Source organism: Ranitomeya imitator, chromosome 2 (assembly GCF_032444005.1).
Source record: "Ranitomeya imitator isolate aRanImi1 chromosome 2, aRanImi1.pri, whole genome shotgun sequence".
Taxonomy (NCBI): Eukaryota; Metazoa; Chordata; class Amphibia; order Anura; family Dendrobatidae; genus Ranitomeya; species Ranitomeya imitator.
The window spans coordinates 97,591,133-97,612,404 of NC_091283.1; the positions used below are offsets into that span (position 1 = coordinate 97,591,133).

General features: G+C 42.8%; 1 protein-coding gene across 1 annotated transcript in view; it reads left to right on the forward strand.

The window, feature by feature from the left end:
- The window catches only part of MAMLD1 (mastermind like domain containing 1), a 301,664-nt gene extending 283,241 nt beyond the window's left edge, over positions 1–18,423 (forward strand). Inside the window, exon 5 of the mRNA XM_069747050.1 lies at positions 15,385–18,423. Coding sequence (XP_069603151.1) covers positions 15,385–16,403 — 1,019 coding nt within the window. The 3' untranslated portion in view covers positions 16,404–18,423. The remainder of the gene's footprint in view (positions 1–15,384) is intronic.
- The last annotated feature ends 2,849 nt before the right edge of the window (positions 18,424–21,272 follow it).

Consider the following 21,272-nt stretch of genomic DNA (forward strand, 5'->3'; position numbering starts at 1 on the left):
CTAATCTAAACACACCCCTAACCCTAATTCCAACGGTAACCCTAACCACACCTCTAACCCTGACACACCTCTAACCCTAATCCCAACCCTATTCCCAACCGTAAATGTAATCTAAACCCTAACCGTAACTTTAGCCCCAACCCTAACTGTAGCCCCAACCCTAACCCTAGCCCTAATCCTAGCCCTAACCCTAACCCTATTCCCAACTTTAAATGTAATCTAAACCCTAACCCTAACTGTAGCCCCAACCCTAACCCTAGCCCTAACCCTAGCCCTAACCCTAGCCCTAGCCCTAACCCTAGCCCTAACCCTAGCCCTAACCGTAATCCTAGCCCTAATCCTAGCCCTAACTCTAGCCCTAACCCTAACCCTAGCCCTAGCCCTAATGGGAAAATGGAAATAAATACATTTTTTTTTATTTTTCCTTAACTAAGGGGGTGATGAAGGGGGGTTTGATTTACTTTTCTAGTGTGTTTTTTAGCGGATTTTTATGATTGGCAGCCGTCACACACTGAAAGACGCTTTTTATTGCAAAAAATATTTTTTGCAATACCACATTTTGAGAGCTATAATTTTTCCATATTTTGGTCCACAGAGTCAAATGAGGTCTTGTTTTTTTCCGGGACGAGTTGACGTTTTTATTGAAAACATTTTCGGGCACGTGACATTTTTTGATCGCTTTTTATTCCGATTTTTGTGAGGAAGAATGACCAAAAACCAGCTATTCATGAATTTCTATTGGGGGAGGCGTTTATACCGTTCCGCGTTTGGTAAAATTGATAAAGCAGTTTTATTCTTCGGGTCAGTACGATAACAGTGATATCTCATTTTTATCATTTTTTTTATGTTTTGGCGCTTTTATACGATAAAAACTATTTTACAGAAAAAATAATTATTTTTGCATCGCTTTATTCTCAGGACTATAACTTTTTTATTTTTTTGCTGATGATGCTGTATGGTGGCTCGTTTTTTGTGGGACAAGATGACGCTTTCAGCGGTACCATGGTTATTTATAACTGTCTTTTTGATCGCGTGTTATTCCACTTTTTGTTCGGCGGTATGATAATAAAGCGTGGTTTTTTGCCTCGTTTTTTTTTTTTTCTTACGGTGTTTACTGAAGGGGTTAACTAGTGCGACAGTTTTATAGGTCGGGTCGATACGGACGCGGCGATACTAAATATGTGTACTTTTATTGTTTGTTTTTTTTATTTAGATGAAGAAATGTATTTATGGGAATAATATATATTTTTTTTTCATTATTTTGGAATTTTTTTTTTTTTTTTTTTACACATTTGGAAAATTTTTTTTTACTTTTTTACTTTGTCCCAGGGGGGGACATCACAGATCGGTGATCTGACAGTTTGCACAGCACTCTGTCAGATCACTGATCTGACATGCAGCGCTGCAGCCTTCACAGTGCCTGCTCTGAGCAGGCTCTGTGAAGCCACCTCCCTCCCTGCAGGACCCGGATCCGCGGCCATCTTGGATCCGGGCCTGGAGCAGGGAGGGAGGGAAGTAAGACCCTCGCAGCAACGCGATCACATCACGTTGCTGCGGGGGGCTCAGGGAAGCCCGCAGGGAGCCCCCTCCCTGCGCGATGCTTCCCTGCACCGCCGGCACATCGCGATCATGTTTGATCGCGGTGTGCCAGGGGTTAATGTGCCGGGGGCGGTCCGTGACCGCTCCTGGCACATAGTGCCGGATGTCAGCTGCGATAAGCAGCTGACACCCGGCCGCGTTCGGCGGCGCTCCCCCCGTGAGCGCTGCCGATCGCTATGACGTTCTATCCCGTCCAGGGTCAGATAAGCCCAGGGCACCTCGACGGGATAGTACGTCTAAGGTCACAGAGGGGTTAATGCACCCCATGATCCTGTTTGCCTTGGCAGCTGCTGCCTGGCCCTGGCTGCTCCAGGTAAGTTTATCATTAACTAGGATCCCCAAGTCCTTCTCCCTGTCAGATTTACCCAGTGGTTTGCCTTTCAGTGTGTAATGGTGATATTGATTCCTTCTTCCCATGTGTATAACCTTACATTTATCATTGTTAAACCTCATCTGCCACCTTTCAGCCCAAGTTTCCAACTTATCCAGATCCATCTGTAGCAGAATACTATCTTCTCTTGTATTAACTGCTTTACATAGTTTTGTATCATCTGCAAATATCGATATTTTACTGTGCAAACCTTCTACCAGATCATTAATGAATATGTTGAAGAGAACAGGTCCCAATACTGACCCCTGCGGTACCCCACTGGTCACAGCGACCCAGTTAGAGACTATACCATTTATAACCACCCTCTGCTTTCTATCACTAAGCCAGTTACTTACCCATTTACACACATTTTCCCCCAGACCAAGCATTCTCATTTTGTGTACCAACCTCTTGTGCGGCACGGTATCAAACGCTTTGGAAAAATCGAGATATACCACGTCCAATGACTCACCGTGGTCCAGCCTATAGCTTACCTCTTCATAAAAACTGATTAGATTGGTTTGACAGGAGCGATTTCTCATAAACCCATGCTGATATGGAGTTAAACAGTTATTCTCATTGAGATAATCCAGAATAACATCCCTCAGAAACCCTTCAAGTATTTTACCAACAATAGAGGTTAGACTTACTGGCCTATAATTTCCAGGTTCACTTTTAGAGCCCTTTTTGAATATTGGCCCCACATTTGCTATGCGCCAGTCCTGCGGAACAGACCCCGTCGCTATAGAGTCTCTAAAAATAAGAAATAATGGTTTTAGCTCTTACATTACTTAGTTCTCTTAGTGTGAAGGAACAAATTAAGAAGGATTCTCCATTTTGTGCTTTTCGACTCCATTTTGTTGTTTTGAATATAAATTTTGTTAGTAGACTAAAGGTTACAGATGTTATGAGACCTTGATGAGACCTTGATTGTTGCAATCTGCCAGGACATGAGACTGAGGGTGCATTGTTCTACGAGACTTTGACGTACAGACTGTTCCTGCATTCTTATAGGTTAACCCCTTCCCGACCTTTGACGCATACGCTGTGTCATGAAAACCTGTGCCATTCCGACCTGTGACGCAGCGTATGCGTCATGGCGGAATTGCGTTCCTGCAGGCCGGGTGAAAGGGTTAACTGTAATTTCACCCGGCGTGCAGGGACAGGAGGAGTTGTACTTTAGCCCAGGGGGGTGGCTTCACCCCCCCGTGGCTACGATCGCTCTGATTGGCTGTTCAAAGTGAAACTGCCAATCAGAGCGATTTATAATATTTCACCTAAAAAACTGGTGAAATATTACAATCCAGCCATGGCCGATGCTGCAATATCATCGGCCATGGCTGGAAACACTAATGTGCCCCCACCCCACCCCACCGATCGCCCCCCCCCAGCCCTCTGATTTGTGGTACGCTCCCCTCCGTCCTGTGCCCCGCTCCCCCGTCCTCCTGTCTGCTCCCCCCGTGCTCCAATCCCACCCCCCGTGCTCCAATCCAACTCCCCTGCACTCCGATCCACCCCCCTGCACTCCAATCCACCCGCCCGCACTGTGATCCACCCCCCGCACTCCGATCCACCCCCCCCCCGTTCTCCGATCCACACCACCGTGTTACGATCCCCCCCATGCTCCGATCCACCCCCCGTGCTCCGACGCCCCCCCCCCCCCGTGCCCTGATCTCCCCCCTCCCTTATGCTTACCTAGCCTCCCGGGGTCCGTCCGTCTTCTTTCCTGGGCGCCGCCATCTTCCAAAATGGCGTGCGCATGCGCAGTGCGCCCGCCGAATCTGCCGGCCGGCAGATTCGTTCCAGAGTGAATTTTGATCACTGTTATAAAACCTCACAGTGATCAAAATAAAAAAAAAACAGTAAATGACTCCCCCCCTTTGTCACCCCCATAGGTAGGGACAATAATAAAATAAAGAATTTTTATTTTTTTTCCCCACTAAGGTTGGAGTTAGAACTAGGGTTAGGGGTAGGGGTAGGGTTAGGGGTAGGGTTAGGGGTAGGGTTAGGGGTAGGGTTAGGGTTAGGGTTAGGAATGTGCACACGTATTCTGGTCCTCTGAGGATTTTTCCGCAGCGGATTTCATAAATCCGCAGTGCTAAACCGCTGTGGATTTATCGCGGATTTACCGCGGTTTTTCTGCGCATTTTACTACGGTTTTACAACTGTGATTTTCTATTGAAGCGGTTGTAAAACCGCTGCGGAATCCACAGAAAGAAGTGACATGCTGCGGAATGTAAACCCCTGCGTTTCCGTGCAGTTTTTCTGCAGCATGTGCACAGCGATTTTTGTTTCCCATAGGTTAACATTGAACTGTAAACTCATGGGAAACTGCTGCGGATCCGCAGCGTTTTCCGCAGCGTGTGCACATACCTTTAGAATTAGGCTATGTGCACACGGTGCGGATTTGGCTGCCGATCCGCAGCGGACTGGCCGCTGCGGATCCTCAGCAGAGTTCCATCAGGTTTACAGTACCATGTAAACATATGGAAAACCAAATCCGCTGTGCCCATGGTGCGGAAAATACCACGCGGAAACGCTGCGTTGTATTTTCCGCAGCATGTCAATTCTTTGTTCGGATTCCGCAGCGTTTTACACCTGTTCCTCAATAGGAATCCGCAGGTGAAATCCGCACAAAATACACTGGCAATCCGCGGTAAATCCGCAGGTAAAACGCAGTGCCTTTTACCAGCGGATTTTTCAAAAATGGTGCTGAAAAATCTCACACGAATCCGCAACGTGGGCACATAGCCTTAGGGTTAGGGTTGGGTTGGAATTAGGGTTGTGGTTAGGGTTAGGGGTGTGTTGGGGTTAGGGTTGTGATTAGGGTTACGGCTACAGTTGGGATAAGGGTTAGGGGTGTGTTGGAGTTAGAATTGAGGGGTTTCCACTGTTTAGGCACATCAGGGGGTCTCCAAACGCAACATGGCGCCACCATTGATTCCAGCCAATCTTGTATTCAAAAAGTCAAATGGTGCTCCCTCACTTCCGAGCCCCGATGTGTGCCCAAACAGTGGTTTACCCCCACATATGGGGTACCAGCATACTCAGGACAAATTGCGCAACAACTACTGGGGTCCAATTTCTCCTGTTACCCTTGAGAAAATAAAAAATTGCTTGCTAAAACATGATTTTTGAGGAAAGAAAACGTATTTATTATTTTCACGGCTCTGCGTTATAAACTTCTGTGAAGCACTTGGGGGTTGAAAGTGCTCACCACATATCTAGATAAGTTCCTTTCGGGGGTCTAGTTTCCAAAATAGGGTCACTTGTGGGGGGTTTCTACTGTTTAGCCACATCAGGGGCTCTGCAAACGCAACGTGACGCCCGTAGAGCATTCCATCAAAGTCTGCATTTCAAAACGTCACTACTTCACTTCCGAGCCCTGGCATGTGCCCAAACAGTAGTTTACCCCCACATATGGGGTATCACCGTACTCAGGAGAAACTGGACAACAAATATTGGGGTCAAATTTCTCCTGTTACCCTTGGGAAAATTTAAAAATTCTGGGCTAAAAAATTATTTTTGAGGAAAGAAAACGTATTTATTATTTTCACTGCTCTGTGTTATAAACTTCTGTGAAGCACTTGGGGGTTCAAAGTGCTCACCTCACATCTAGATAAGTTTCTTTCGGGGTCTAGTTTCCAAAATGGGGTCACTTGTGGGGGGTTTCTACTGTTCAGCCACATCAGGGGCTCTGCAAACGCAACGTGACGCCCGCAGAGCATTCCATCAAAGTCTGCATTTCAAAACGTCACTACTTCACTTCCGAGCCCCAGCATGTGCCCAAACAGTGGTTTACCCCCACATATGGGGTATCAGCGTACTCAGGAGAAACTGGACAGCAACTTTTGGGGTCAAATTTCTCCTGTTACCCTTGGGAAAATAAAAAATTGCGGGCTAAACATTTTTGAGAAAAGAAAATTTTTTTTTATTTTCATGGCTCTGCGTTATAAACTTCTGTGAAGCACTTGATGGTTCAAAGTGCTCACCACACATCTAGATTAGTTCCTTTGGGGGTCTAGTTTCCAAAATGGGGTCATTTGTGGGGGATCTCCAATGTTTAGGCACACAGGGGCTCTCCAAATGCGACATGGTGTCCGCTAATGATTGGAACTAATTTTCCATTTAAAAAGCCAAATGGCGTGCCTTCCCTTCTGAGCCCTGCCGTGCGCCCAAACAGTGGTTTACCCCCACATATGGGGTATCTGCGTACTCAGAACAAACTGGACAACAAAATTTGTGGTCCAATTTCTCCTATTACCGTTGGCAAAATAGGAAATTCCAGGCTAAAAAATCATTTTTGAGGAAAGAAAAATTATTTTTTATTTTCATGGCTCTGCGTTATAAACTTCTGTGAAGCACCTGGGGGTTTAAAGTGCTCAGTATGTATCTAGATAAGTTCCTTGGGGGGTCTAGTTTCCAAAATGGGGTCACTTGTGGGGGAGCTCCAATGCATAGGCACACAGGGGCTCTCCAAACGCGACATGGTGTCCGCTAACAATTGGAGCTAATTTTCCATTCAAAAAGTCAAAAGGCGCGCCTTCCCTTCCGAGCCCTGCCATGTGCCCAAACAGTGGTTTACCCCCACATATGAGGTATCGGCGTACTCGGGAGAAATTGCCCAACAAATTGTAGGATCTATTTAATCCTATTGCCCATGTGAAAATGAAAAAATTGAGGCTAAAATAATTTTTTTGTGAAAAAAAAGTACTTTTTCTTTTTTACGGATCAATTTGTGAAGCACCTGGGGGTTTAAAGTGCTCACTATGCATCTAGATAAGTTCCTTGGGGCGTCTAGTTTCCAAAATGGGGTCACTTGTGGGGGAGCTCCAATATTTAGGCACACGGGGGCTCTCCAAATGTGACATGGTGTCCGCTAAAGAGTGCAGCCAATTTTTCATTCAAAAAGTCAAATGGCGCTCCTTCCCTTCCAAGCCCTGCCGTGCGCCCAAACAGTGGTTTACCCCCACATATGAGGTATCAGCGTACTCAGGACAAATTGGACAACAACTTTCATGGTTCAGTTTCTCCTTTTACCATTGGGAAAATAAAAAAATTGTTGCTGAAATATCATTTTTGTGACTAAAAAGTTAAATGTTCATTTTTTCCTTCCATGTTGCTTCTGCTGCTGTGAAGCACCTGAAGGGTTAATAAACTTCTGGAATGTGGTTTTGTGCACCTTGAGGGGTGCAGTTTTTAGAATGGTGTCACTTTTGGGTATTTTCAGCTATATAGACCCCTCAAACTGACTTCAAATGTGAGGTGGTCCCTAAAAAAAATGGTTTTGTAAATTTCGTTGTAAAAATGAGAAATCGCTGGTCAAATTTTAACCCTTATAACTTCCTAGCAAAAAAAAATTTTGTTTCCAAAATTGTGCTGATGTAAATTAGACGTGTGGGAAATGTTATTTATTAACTATTTTGTGTCACATAACTCTCTGGTTTAACAGAATAAAAATTCAAAATGTGAAAATTGCAAAATTTTCAAAATTTTCGCCAAATTTCTGTTTTTATCACAAATAAACACAGAATTTATTGACCTAAATTTACCACTAACATGAAGCCCAATATGTCATGAAAAAACAATCTCAGAATCGCTAGGATCCGTTGAAGCGTTCCCGAGTTATTACCTCATAAAGGGACACTGGTCAGAATTGCAAGAAATGGCAAGGTCTTTAAGGTCAAAATAGGCTGGGTCATGAAGGGGTTAAGAACTGTGAACGTGTTCTTATGCTGATTGGTTGAAGTATAATTCCTATGACTATGAAAAGTCATAGACAATAAACGGGGGCCCAGAGATCTGCTTGATCCCCCCCAAACAGAGGCATCCGTCTCCGTCTGGTCATTTTCAGTTGCCGGCAACGCCCTGTAGATTAATTTGGAAATCACTGAGTTAACCGTGAAGGATCACTTTAGATCCTCCCTCAAGAGTTGGCGCCCGAAAACGTGGGGCCCCAAAAAGGAACGCCTCTGCCCCCCGGAAGACAACAGGACAAAGGACCCTCGAACCGGACACAGGCACTGGAAAATTGGGACTGATCATCCCCCACAACAACCACGGTAAGTTGGCAGTTATACTGTCCAGACTGACCGTTTGGTGCGGTTTTCCTGTGTTTGTTGCTGCAAAGAGGATCTGAGGTTTGTCCCCGATGGTGGGGTGATTCTTGGGTGGAATCATATAGAGGTGTAGTTCCGTTGGGAGCCCAGTGCTCGAACCGTACCTCATAAGGGACGGACACCCCGGATTGACCAGTGATTAAATTCTCTTTGTAGTCAAAATATCCTGAATTCCTGATCACTGTTAGAATCAGGCGCGGTGAGGTGATCGAAGATGGGTAGGATGCGTAACTCAGGAATATATAGATATATATGTGTATTTCTAGAGGTATCCGGAGGGAAAGTTTGAAACGCCCTCCTCCTTTCGCTGAGTACCGTGTTTTTGGGTTGTCCCAGAGGGGGACAGGTAAACCTAGTGGAACAAAACTAATACAGCTGCTCTGGTATTGTGCACGACTAAGTAAGGATATTTAGCTCTAAAGTAGAATCAGTTTCCGTGTGTGTGATGAATCTGATATTTTTAGCCCAAAGACGGGGAAAGAACTCTGTCAGGAATGCAGGAAAATATTGAAAATATTCTCAATCATTGGTTTTTCTAAGGTGTTCTGGCATATGAATTGTGTGAAAAAGGTTTTGTAGAAATTAATTAAGTCTGAGAACTGCTGCATTCTGTTTCTGTGTGTGTAAGACAACAAGCTCTTATCTGTGTTTATAGCTGATGGGAGGGGTGAACCCCTGCGCGAATTGTTTTTGATTTCTCCTCTTTGTGCTGCGGGCCAGAGAAAGGGGGACCATGCAGCTGCGCTGAAGAATATGGAGCTGTGCATATTCTGTCCTTGGTTCAGTACGCGCTGAGAGATTTGTGTTTAAAGCAATAGTACTGTATGTATTGAAGTAGAAAGAAATATCGTAAGTTCAAGTTGGAATTTGAAAGTGAAAGAATTGTGCCTATTTTAGAGGAAACTTGTAAGTGATTGAAAGATTGGTAAAAGATTCACCTGCTTCAAGTTGAGTGGTTGATATATAGCAAATTAAGGATTAACAGAGGAAATTAATTCGGATTTGTTTTTGTTACGTTGAAAAAGGAAAGTTGTCTATTACTATGACAAAAACTGGATGTTTGTGGTACAAGAAGGAACTGAGAAAGTGATTGGGGGTAATGTGTTAGAAAGACAAATAAAAAAAATAATAATCTGAAACAGGGGGGCTTTTTGCTAGATAATATGGTCCCTACCCAGGAAATTAAGCCTCTACTCTTGACTGTAAGCCCTATGCCCCTTAACCCCAAGGTACCAATATATCCTGGACTGGGCTTCTTATGGTAACATAGTAACATAGTTAGTAAGGCCGAAAAAAGACATTAGTCCATCCAGTTCAGCCTATATTCCATCATAATAAATACCCAGATCTACGTCCTTCTACAGAACCTAATAATTGTATGATACAATATTGTTCTGCTCCAGGAAGACATCCAGGCCTCTCTTGAACCCCTCGACTGAGTTCGCCATCACCACCTTATGGTAGTATTTAAAGATCTGGGATTCTCATTGTAAAATAAAGCCTATACATATCTTTTTGTAGTAGCTTTGATGTCCGGCCTTAAATCTGAATTGAAAGAGGCAATAATGTCAGTAAGATCCGATATTGAGACTTCCACTCCAGATGATGCATTAAAAGTAGTAAGAAAGAAAAAAAAAAAAAAAAAAGTTTTTTCAGAACTTAACCCACTCTGCTTCAACAGGGGAGGCAAAGGTTAAGCCAGTAGCTGCAGGGATTTCTGCTCCAATCTCAGCTCCCCCCCCACAGTTACAAGGACGCAGCTGGTTCCCTATCAGTGGCCCAGACTTCAGCTCCAGCCCTCCTCCCTTACACAAATCCAGTCCCATACTTCAATATCCCTTTTTAACCCTATGTCTGGGAATCTCCCTCGCCATGTTAATTCTCAGATCAAGAGTTTGTTTTAATTAGAGTAGATGGCAAACCCAATAAATATACTCTCACAAAACCCATCCCTGTGGGACCCTTTCTCTGAAGTTACTGCTCAGTTCGTAATCTCTCCCTTATGTCCGGTAAATTTACTGGGGGCAGATTTATTATCACAGTTATCGACCTCGCCAATGCCTTCTTCAGTATTCCTTTACACCCAGATTGCCAGTTTCTGTTTGCATTCACTTATCAGGGACAACAATTGATGTGGACAGTTATGCCACAAGGGGCCCAAAACAGTCCCAATCAGTTTGCAAAAAATATGGGCGAGTGTCTTTTACCCTGGCAGTTAGAATATCCTTATGTTGCCACTGTTAGCCTTCGCAAGTATCTGGCAGATCTGAACTGTCGGGTTTCGGCCTCGAAACTTCGGTTCTGCCTTGGTCAAGTGATATTTTTGGGTCACTGTCTCCTTCAGGGTGCCAGACACCTCACAGAAGAAAGAAAAATAGCAGTCAGCTCCCTTCCTTTCCCAAAAGATGAGACTGCACTCCAGCGTTTTCTTGGACTATGTACTTGTTGTCAGTGGATACCGGACGCACCCCGCATAATGCAACCTCTCTACAATGCCCTGAAAGACGGTTCAAGATATGCTGATGATTTTGGCAGATTCCACACAGGATACGCTGTTACTACGGAAGACACCGTAGTGCACGCAGCTGCACTCCCTCTCTCACTGTCAGCACAAGAAGTAGAATTTCAGGCTCTGTCCACTGCATGTGTTCTGGCCAAAGACAGGCGGGCTAATATATACACGGACTCACAGTATGCATTTGGTATTGCTCATGATTTCAGAGCCCTATGGGCTAATCGAGGATTTGTTACTACTGCCGGGACTCCAGTGAAGAATGCTGAAGCTGTTAAAACCCTCATTGACTCAATCAAATTACCTACCCAGGTGGCCATTATCAAAGTTAAGGCACACGGTCCTAGGAACAGTCCACAGACTGTTGGTAACACCTTTGCGGATATGCAAGCAAAAGCTGCTGCTTTCCTAGCCGTTGAACAGACCATAGCGGCTATGGTGACCATACGCTCTCAGCGTAAACAGTTACAAGAAACACTGACTCTACAGGAACCTGATGATCCACAACAGACTGAGGTTTTCTGTCGGACCCCGCGAGACCGTTTAATGACGATGCAGAGAATGTCCCCAAAGGAAGAAATGACGCAGTGGAAAGCTGATGGAGCACGTATGGACAATGGTCACTGGGAAAAGGACCAACTTGTGTGTCTCCCTAAGCGGATGTACCCTGCTATTGCCACGTGGGCACATGGGCCCACACATCGAGGAAAAAAAACAAAAAAAAAACAGGCCCTTGCCCTGATACAAAAATTCTACTGGACTCCAGGTATTTCTACAGTCCTGACAGCACTCAACCGTGCATGTAACATCGGTCAGACCTGCAATCCCGGTCAACTTCAACGTGTACCCCCGAAACATCTTGCTAAGCCTGACTATCCTTTCCAAAAGTTCCAGGTGGACCATATCATGTTGCCTAAGTCTGGAAGGTATGAATATTGTCTGGTGGTTGTCGATATGTTCTCCAGTTGGCCAGAAGCATTCCCTGTTACCAACATGACTGCAGTGCAAAGACCACAGCGAAGAAACTGGTGATGGAAGTTATATGCAGATATGGTGTTCCAGAAGTTGTTGAAAGTGACCAAGACCCGGTCTTTTCTTCTCATGTGTATCAGGAGGTTCTGACAATGCTTGGATCCACTGTAGCCCTCCATACTCCTTAGTATCCACAATCTAGTGGGAAAGTTAAGAGGCTAAATGGCACACTGAAGGGACAATTGACCAAAATGATGCAGGAGACTACGGCTCCATGGCCAGGGCTCTTATACATTCGTACTACCCCTATTGCAAAACATGGCCTGTCCCCTAATGAGATATTGTTTGGTACTAGGCCCTCAGTTGCAAATTTTCAGTCTCAGTAGTTGTCAGAGGAAACTGACCATGCTGTTCAATATGTTATTCAGCTTAGTAAAAATGTTGCTAAAACCCAATGTTTTAGTTTCTTCTTCCCTTCCAGATTCAGCAGAAACCGACATTTGTCACAATTTGAAGCCTGGTGGTTTTATGGTCGTGAAAAGCTATGTCAGAAAACACGGACTAGAACCCTTGTACAACGGTCCCTACCAAGTCCTCCTCATTACTCCTATGTCAGTAAAGCTGGAAGGAAGGCCGACATGGATCCACGTATCGCAGTGCAAGCTGGTCAAAAAGACTAGTAGCAAATAAGGGGGACAATGTTTTGGTTTTTCGTATTTCCATATAATAATATTGATAACCGCATGGGACAGCCTAAATTCCCCAACATCCTTGAATAATAAGTTTGTACAATATCATGAAAGATTAGTAGTACAGATGGATATAGCCAATAAAATTGTCAGTTCTATTTTCATTTACCCTATGATTACACAAATATGGGATAAATTGGTTATGGCCACAGACTATCTAGAAGATCAAATTTGGGATATATTGGATATACTTAATACTACTGTTGTTGTCCAAAACTAACTTATCATAGTCACTAATCAACACATTGTAGTACTGGATTACTTAACAGGAGCACAGGGTGGTATGTGTCAGATTATTGGACCCGTATGCTGTTATTATATAGAACCCAATAGTACTCTAAATTTAAAATTAGAGGACATTCAAAGACTCAGAGATCAATATGATAAAGACAATGACCGTAATAGGGACAGTTGGTGAGCAGACACCTTCTTCTTTCTTAATCCAGCCAATTGGTTTGAGGGACTTTGGGGCTGGATAGCTGGAATTTTGCAAAGTTTGTTACACATTGTTGCCTTTATCCTTGTCATGTATGTAATACTAAAACTTGTTCTTTGGTGTATTTCTGTATGTATTAGGAAATTCTGCACTAAGACAACTAATGATGAAACCAAAAGCGTTGCCACCCCTGCTCTTCTCTACACCGATTTCACAAAGTTACCTGATGAAGAACTTGAAGCCAAGCGTATGGCTATCTTCAAAAGATCCCCACCACTGTTATCAATAATTGTTATTCATAAATTCTAGTATACAGGGGGGACGGGTACGCTGCAACAGCCATGGCTGGTAACATGGCACCAGTCATGTGAAGACCAGTACCCCTCGAGCTTATAGCTTGGGATAGTACCACTGATGCTGGACATTAGTTAACAAAATTTATCTAGGGGGGAATGTGAAGGAACAAATTAAGAAGGATTCTCCATTTTGTGCTTTTCGACTCCATTTTGTTGTTTTGAATATAAATTTTGTTAGTAGACTAAAGTTTACAGATGTTATGAGACCTTGATGAGACCTTGATTGTTGCAATCTGCCAGGACATGAGACTGAGGGTGCATTGTTCTACGAGACTTTGACGTACAGACTGTTCCTGCATTCTTATAGGTTAAGAACTGTGAACGTGTTCTTATGCTGATTGGTTGAAGTATAATTCCTATGACTATGAAAAGTCATAGACAATAAACGGGGGCCCAGAGATCTGCTTGATCCCCCCCCAAACAGAGGCATCTGTCTCCGTCTGGTCATTTTCAGTTGCCGGCAACGCCCTGTAGATTAATTTGGAAATCACTGAGTTAACCGTGAAGGATCACTTTAGATCCTCCCTCAACATTAGTACTCGTGGGTGTATGCCATCCGGACCCGGAGATTTATCTATTTTAATCTTATTTAGCCGGTTTCGCACCTCTTCTTGGGTTAGATTGGTGACCCTTAATATAGGGTTTTCATTGTTTCTTGGGATTTCACCTAGCATTTCATTTTCCACCGTGAATACCGTGGAGAAGAAGGTGTTTAATATGTTAGCTTTTTCCTCGTCATCTACAACCATTCTTTCCTCACTATTTTTTAAGGGGCCTACATTTTCAGTTTTTATTCTTTTACTATTGATATAGTTGAAGAACAATTTGGGATTAGTTTTACTCTCCTTAGCAATGTGCTTCTCTGTTTCCTTTTTGGCAGCTTTAATTAGTTTTTTAGATAAAGTATTTTTCTCCCTATAGTTTTTTAGAGCTTCAATGGTGCCATCCTGCTTTAGTAGTGCAAATGCTTTCTTTTTACTGTTAATTGCCTGTCTTACTTCTTTGTTTAGCCACATTGGGTTTTTCCTATTTCTAGTCCTTTTATTCCCACAAGGTATAAACCGCTTACAGTGCCTATTTAGGATGTTCTTAAACATTTTCCATTTATTATCTGTATTCTTTTTTCTGAGGATATTGTCCCAGTCTACCAGATTAAGGGCATCTCTAAGCTGGTCAAACTTTGCCTTCCTAAAGTTCAGTGTTTTTGTGACTCCCTGACAAGTCCCCCTAGTGAAAGAGAGGTGAAACTGTACAATATTGTGGTCGCTATTTCCTAGATGCCCGACCACCTGCAGATTTGTTATTCTGTCAGGTCTATTAGATAGTATTAGGTCTAAAAGTGCTGCTCCTCTGGTTGGATTCTGCACCAATTGTGAAAGATAATTTTTCTTGGTTATTAGCAGAAATCTGTTGCCTTTATGGGTTTCACAGGTTTCTGTTTCCCAGTTAATATCCGGGTAGTTAAAGTCCCCCATAACCAGGACCTCATTATGGGTTGCAGCTTCATCTATCTGCTTTAGAAGTAGACTTTCCATGGTTTCTGTTATATTCGGGGGTTTGTAACAGACCCCAATGAGAATTTTGTTACCATTTTTCCCTCCATGAATTTCGACCCATATGGACTTGACATCCTCATTCCCTTCGCTAATATCCTCCCTTAAAGTGGACTTTAGACAAGACTTTACATAGAGACAAACCCCTCCTCCTCTCCGATTTTTACGATCCTTTCCATACAGACTGTCTCCCTGTAAGTTAACTGCCCAGTCATAGCTTTCATCTAACCATGTCTCGGTTATTCCCACTATGTCAAAGTTACCTGTAAGTTAAGCAGAAGCCAGTGCTGGGCGGGAAATATAGCGAGCGAGATCAGATTCACAACGAAAGCACTTAAGCTTAACTTGTTGTAATGACTCAAATTGTGATTTCTCGGTACTTGAGGAATGGACTGGCTAGTTACAGGTATGCATGGACTTGCCTTTACAAGAGCTACATGGGCACATAAACAGTTTGGGTGGTGAAATTCTGCTGACAGATTCCCTTTAATTTCCAATTTCACCAACACAATATAGTGACCCTGTAATCTCCCAGGGTTAATGGGGGTATCCTGCTGCATTGATCTAGTGACTAATGTTTCTCACTGGTCACATAACATTTCCTTATCTGATGTTACATTCTAATTATAATGGTGATATTATGATATAACTGAGCTGTGTTGATCAGAAAAGTTTCATCCATCCTACTAAATATTTCAACTTGGCCTTTCTATTGCAGATATCCCGCAGTCTATCCGTACAGACTGTGTTCAGCCTATGCCAACGCCTCCCCAAGCTCATCGAATTATCACATCAACACAAGGGATGATTCAGACAAACATGGGTGCTGGAATAACACCAACAACAATGAATCAGAATAGTGGGTCCATGGTTATGATGAACACTGCCAAGCAGCAAGGAATATTTCCAGGATCTACAGATTTCAGTATGCCACTTAGACAAAATCAGAATGCACTTAGTATGACTGCTGGCTACCAAACCGTGCACGGCCAGCCTAATGTCCGACCGGGAATGGCGTTATCCGGACATACCACCAGTTCGCTAATAAATCATTCTGCAGCTCAACAACATTTACGGCAGTCCAACATATCAAGAATTCCTAATGTCTATGCCAGTCCATCTTCTCAGATGTGGACTCAGAGTGGAGTTTCAAGATTAACAGGTCAAAGTCAAATGGATCCCAGTTTGCAGCAATTTTCTAACAACCCACTGTTCACCAAACAAAATGTCAGACCAAATATGACAAGCCAGCAATTTTCCCATCAGGGAGTGGTTCCTCCAAACCAGATAGCTCCTGGGGTTCAAATCAGACAAATGCAAAAACTTAGCCTGACCCAGGCAAATCAAGGGGTTGGGTCCCTAAACAACCCTAACATTGGGACCAGCTTGTCCCGGGGACAGATTGCAGCCCTCAATGCTATGAAAGCAATGCCTCAAGGTCTTTCCACCTTTAACCAAATGAACCCTGGTCAACTTGGTCCACCTTCTTACGGGCCAACGTCAGTCCAAACACCTGAAACCTTTGATAGGCTAAACTCTGGGGCTGAGATGCATCAGTATGATTTTGTTGCAGCACAGAACAGTTCTGTCCTGTCAGCGAACTGTAATGAAGCCGACTTTATTGACTGTCTAATGAAAGGTGGCGGCTGTAGCAGTAACGACGAAGACTGGCTAAACAATTTGACGATTCTTGATGATATTTTGGGACAGCACAATCAAAACTCCGGTCCTGTGTAGCCCTCCCAGCAAATAAACCGACGTGGAATTCAATTCATTCAAAAGACTTGCAATCAATTGTTTGAATAGTGACGTTAACCCAACGGTGAATATCGACAATTGTTTTCTGATCCTTGTATATATTTAAATATTTTCTAAATTATGTTTTTTTTCCAACAATTAATAGAAGTATTGCTACTTCTGTGCGTGACTGTACATAAAATTATAGCATAATGTTTTGTTACATTATAGAGTTTTCATTTTTAACACCTTGTTTTAAATATGCAAATCATTAGTTTCAGTAATACTATGTATTACAGTATGAAAAAAAAATTGTTATGTTTTTTGACATAACAAAATGTAGGGGGGTGACAAAGCAAACTGAATGCAATGCATGCCCACATATTATAATGATACTGAAAATTTCATGATAATATGGCCCAAAAAATAGAATCGAGGAAAATCAAATCAAAAAGTTTTAGCAAGAACTGACTGATTTGAGCATACATGGCTGATAAATTGAGGCCCCTAACTGGGACTTGCCTCTAACAGCTGAAGCTCAACACTGGGTTATAAGGTCATCATCCATTGAGATCACTCGATCACTACATTTATTTCAGTGGCTTCCATGTGGGACATATCAGGTCTCATGAGGGAACCACCAACATGAAAAAGGGTTGTCTTTTTAATTATAGGAGTAAGAATAAATTGAACCTTTAAATATTACCATAATAAAATAAGGATAAAATAAATAAATAAAATAAATAAGAAAAAGCATATCCTTATGCCAATTTATATCCAAACTTTTACAAAATCAAACTGGCTGTAAAAAAAAATTCTATAATAGTCCTGTAACTTTCTAAGAAATCTGACCCAGATGATCCTCAGACAACAGGTGTAAAACTGGCCATACACATTAGATGGCTGTCAGTTGAAAGACGCCGCCACTGCCGATCTTGGCCAACTCTCCCATACCTGTGAGCACATGTTCGGCCAATTGCTCCTGTGTTCTCTATGAGAAAGCCGCCAACTGGCATGTCAGCTTTCCGGGAGAACAATGCGATCGCCAATACAAAATCAGACAAGGAAGATTGACATCTACCCCAACCAGGTGTTGGCTGGTGCCCCCATACGCATTAGGCCAGTGTTTCCCAACTTCAGTCCTCAAGACCCACCAACAGGTCATGTTTTCAGGATTTCCTTAGTGATGGAACTAATGCTTGAGCAGGTGATGAAATTATCACCTGTGCAATACCTAGGATATCCTGAAAACTTGACCTGTAGGTGGGTCTTGGGGACTGGAGTTGCGAAACACTGCATTAGACCTGTCGATATTGGCAACGTTAGTCTAATGTGTATGAGGGCATTAACTGGAAGCCTCTGGATCGTAGGGCAAACTTTTTGAGAGGCCCCTGAATTAACATGTGCCATTTGTAACACTGGAGTCTTCTTATGTGGCCGAGTACATTCAGCCCCCTTAGGCAGCAGAGGCCAGGTGTGAGCGCTAGCTTTGAGCACCAGCGTACAGAACCGTTTACTACCTATATTCAGAATGAAAATAAACAACAAAGGTGACATTGCCCACCAAAATGTAATCAAATGCACTTAGGGTTTTTAATGAATTGATCAAATATTCCGCCCCATTATCCACCTGTGTAAAATATAAGAGGAAAACACATTGTTGGTTTGCACACCTCTGTACATATTTGTAGTATAAAGGCGACTGGTTCCTGGGTTTAAGGCTTTTTCCCAATTATGTTTTACTGAAAAAACTGTTTCAACGAAAAAGCCTAGACATGGATTTTGTCAATTTTGTCTATGATGTTTTCTGTCAGCTAATATTGTCTGATGTATATTTAAGAGTCTGTTTATAAGAAAATCCACTGTACTGTAAAACCTATAAATGTTCATACTTTTTGTGTAATCATATTTTAATAGTCGCACCATATTTCTGTAATGCATTTGTAATATAATGTCTGCATCAAGCACAGAATCAATGATGTTTTTTCTTCATACCATAATAAAGAGCCAGGGAAATAAATTGATTTCTGCATTTAATGATAAAAATTCCTTTCGGAGGTCAATTAATAGAAGAAGACGTGAAGAAATATTCTAGGAGGTGGCAAGAAAATTCACCCACTGTTACATCATGGTTAAAAAATGCTTCAAATACTTTTTTTTTTTTTTCAAGCCTCCTATCAGTTTTATTGGGAAATGGGCAAAATAATGTGGAAAAACAGTTTTGTGTGCACTAAAGGAGCTTTTCCCATTAAAATCAGTCGAAACATATTCAAACAGTTTTGAAGAAGTTTTAATGTGCGTTTAGGAGCAGACTCTATTCTAAATCCTCATCAAAAAACTATGTGAACATATCAGTACAGGTAAGAGTACTTAAATACTTAAAGGGGTATTCCCATTTCCAAGATCCCATCCCAATATTCCAATATGTAGTAGGTGTAGTAATAATTATAGTATTAGCAAATACCTAATTAGAAATGTAGTATAGTTTTCTTGATTCTCTGTGTCTCTTTCCTAATATGCAGGCATTGCAGGACCTTAGGTATCCATGGTTACTGATGAAGTGTCAGTTAGCTAGTTACTAATGGTTGTAACTATGGAAGCTTAAGGTCCTGCAATGCCTGCACATGAGGAAAGAGACATAGCAAATCAGAAAAACTATACTACGTTTGCTAATGTTATTATTAGGCCTATTACATATTGTGGTAAGATCTTGTAGATGGGAATACCCCTTTAACTTTTAATAAATATGTATAAAATAATAAGGTGCTGCCTAGAAAGAGGACAGAGTCTCCTGCCCAGGCATAAGTGACCTTATTTGTTGGTGGATGGAGGTCTGTCTCTCTTAGTTAAAAACAAAAATGTGATCCTGACTAGCCTTCAGTAAAGGTACCTTCACACATAACGATATCATTAACGATATCGTTGCTTTTGGTGACGTAGCAACGATATCGTTAAGGAAATCGTTATGTGTGACAGCGACCAACGATCAGGCCCCTGCTGGGAGATCGTTGGTCGCTGAACAAAGTCCAGAACTTTATTTCGTCGCTGGATCTCCCGTGGACATCGCTGGATCGGCGTGTGTGACAACGATCCAGCGATGTCTTCACTGGTAACCAGGGTAAACATCGGGTAACTAAGCGCAGGGCCGCGCTTAGTAACCCGATGTTTACCCTGGTTACCAGCGTAAAAGTAAAAAAAAAAAAACATTACATACTTACCTACCGCTGTCTGTCCCCGGCGCTGTGCTCTGCAATCCTCCTGTACTGGCTGTGAGCGTCGGTCAGCCAGAAAGCAGAGCGGTGATGTCACCGCTGTGCTTTCCGGCCGCTGTGCTCACAGTCAGTGCAGGAGGAGTGCAGAGAAGCACAGCGCCGGGGACAGACAGCGGTAGGTAAGTATGTACTGTTTGTTTTTTTTACTTTTACGCTGGTAACCAGGGTAAACATCGGGTTACTAAGCGCGGCCCTGCGCTTAGTAACCCGATGTTTACCCTGGTTACCGGCATCGTTGGTCGCTGGAGAGCTGTCTGTGTGACAGCTCTCCAGCGATCAAACAGCGACGCTGCAGCGATCCGGATTGTTGTCGGTATCGCTGCAGCGTCGCTTAATGTGAAGGGGCCTTAAGGCGTTCTAGGTCATAATAATGGAAGGTGCTGTGTTGTTGATCCAGTAAAACACAATAGGACAATAGTCTATCCTCTATCCAAAAGGTCCATCATAATCCAGGAGACAACTGTATCATAATGCTGAATGGATTTTAGGACCATTGAATGTTAATTAGCTGTTAATGACATAGATGTCAGCACAAGTCATTTATCCTTATAGAAAGACCCAAATCTCCCAAGTGAGCTGCTGACAGTGGTCAGACTCAATGGCTACACCAGCTAAAGTAACCTGACCACATATAGATAATTAAATGTATGGTCAACGATGAATAGACATTAGATTAAACCAACGTATAGTCCTTGGTATATGTAGGAACATACTTAGTTAAAAACAAACAGAAACCTTCTCATCCATTCGTTGTTCTTTGACACCTGTCTGTCCTCTTTCTAGGCAGCACCTTATCATCTGATACATACAATTTGCGTTTTATATTATTCTTACATATTGAGGTTCCTGATGTGATACAGTGAGGTGTCTTTGATTGTAAGTGGGCTATATTTTCACTCATTTTGATTTTTTTCTTAAGAGTCCTATAACTATAATCTGCACCTATCACACATTTATTGCATATACAGGTACCTTTGATATGCCATAATTGTCACTAAAAGTAATACCTCTTTAATTTTTAGTGTGGCTCCCAATTGGCTCAGTATGACAATGTGAACCTTGAACCAACAAAGGTTGTGCACCACTGCCCTACATGAAAAGGTAGCTTTATATGCTACTCTTAGTTTAGAAAAGGCTTTCTGACAACTCCATTCAAGCACTATAGCAGCCGTACATACAGTCATGACAGAAAGTGTTGGCACCCTTGGAATTGTTCCAGAAAATAAAGTACCGAATATACTCGTGTATAAGCTGAGATTTTCAGCACATTTTTTGTGCTGAAAACGCTCCCTCGTCTTATACATGAGTCATTGTCCAAAAAAGCCAGGGGGGAGGGGAAGGGGAGCGGCGGAGCAGCGGCAGGAGCCGGTGGCTGTGACATCATACTCACCCTCCTCGCGCCATCACTGAATGTCCCTGTATCTCTGTTGTCCTGGTGCGGCAGCTCTTTCTCTGCTGAATGGTTACATGGTACTGCTCATTAAGGTAATGAATATGCACGTGTCTCCACTCCAATAGGTGTGGAGCGCATATTCATTACCTTAAAGAGCAGTACCACGTGACCGCTCAGCACTCAGGAGTAGGGTTGAGCGAAACG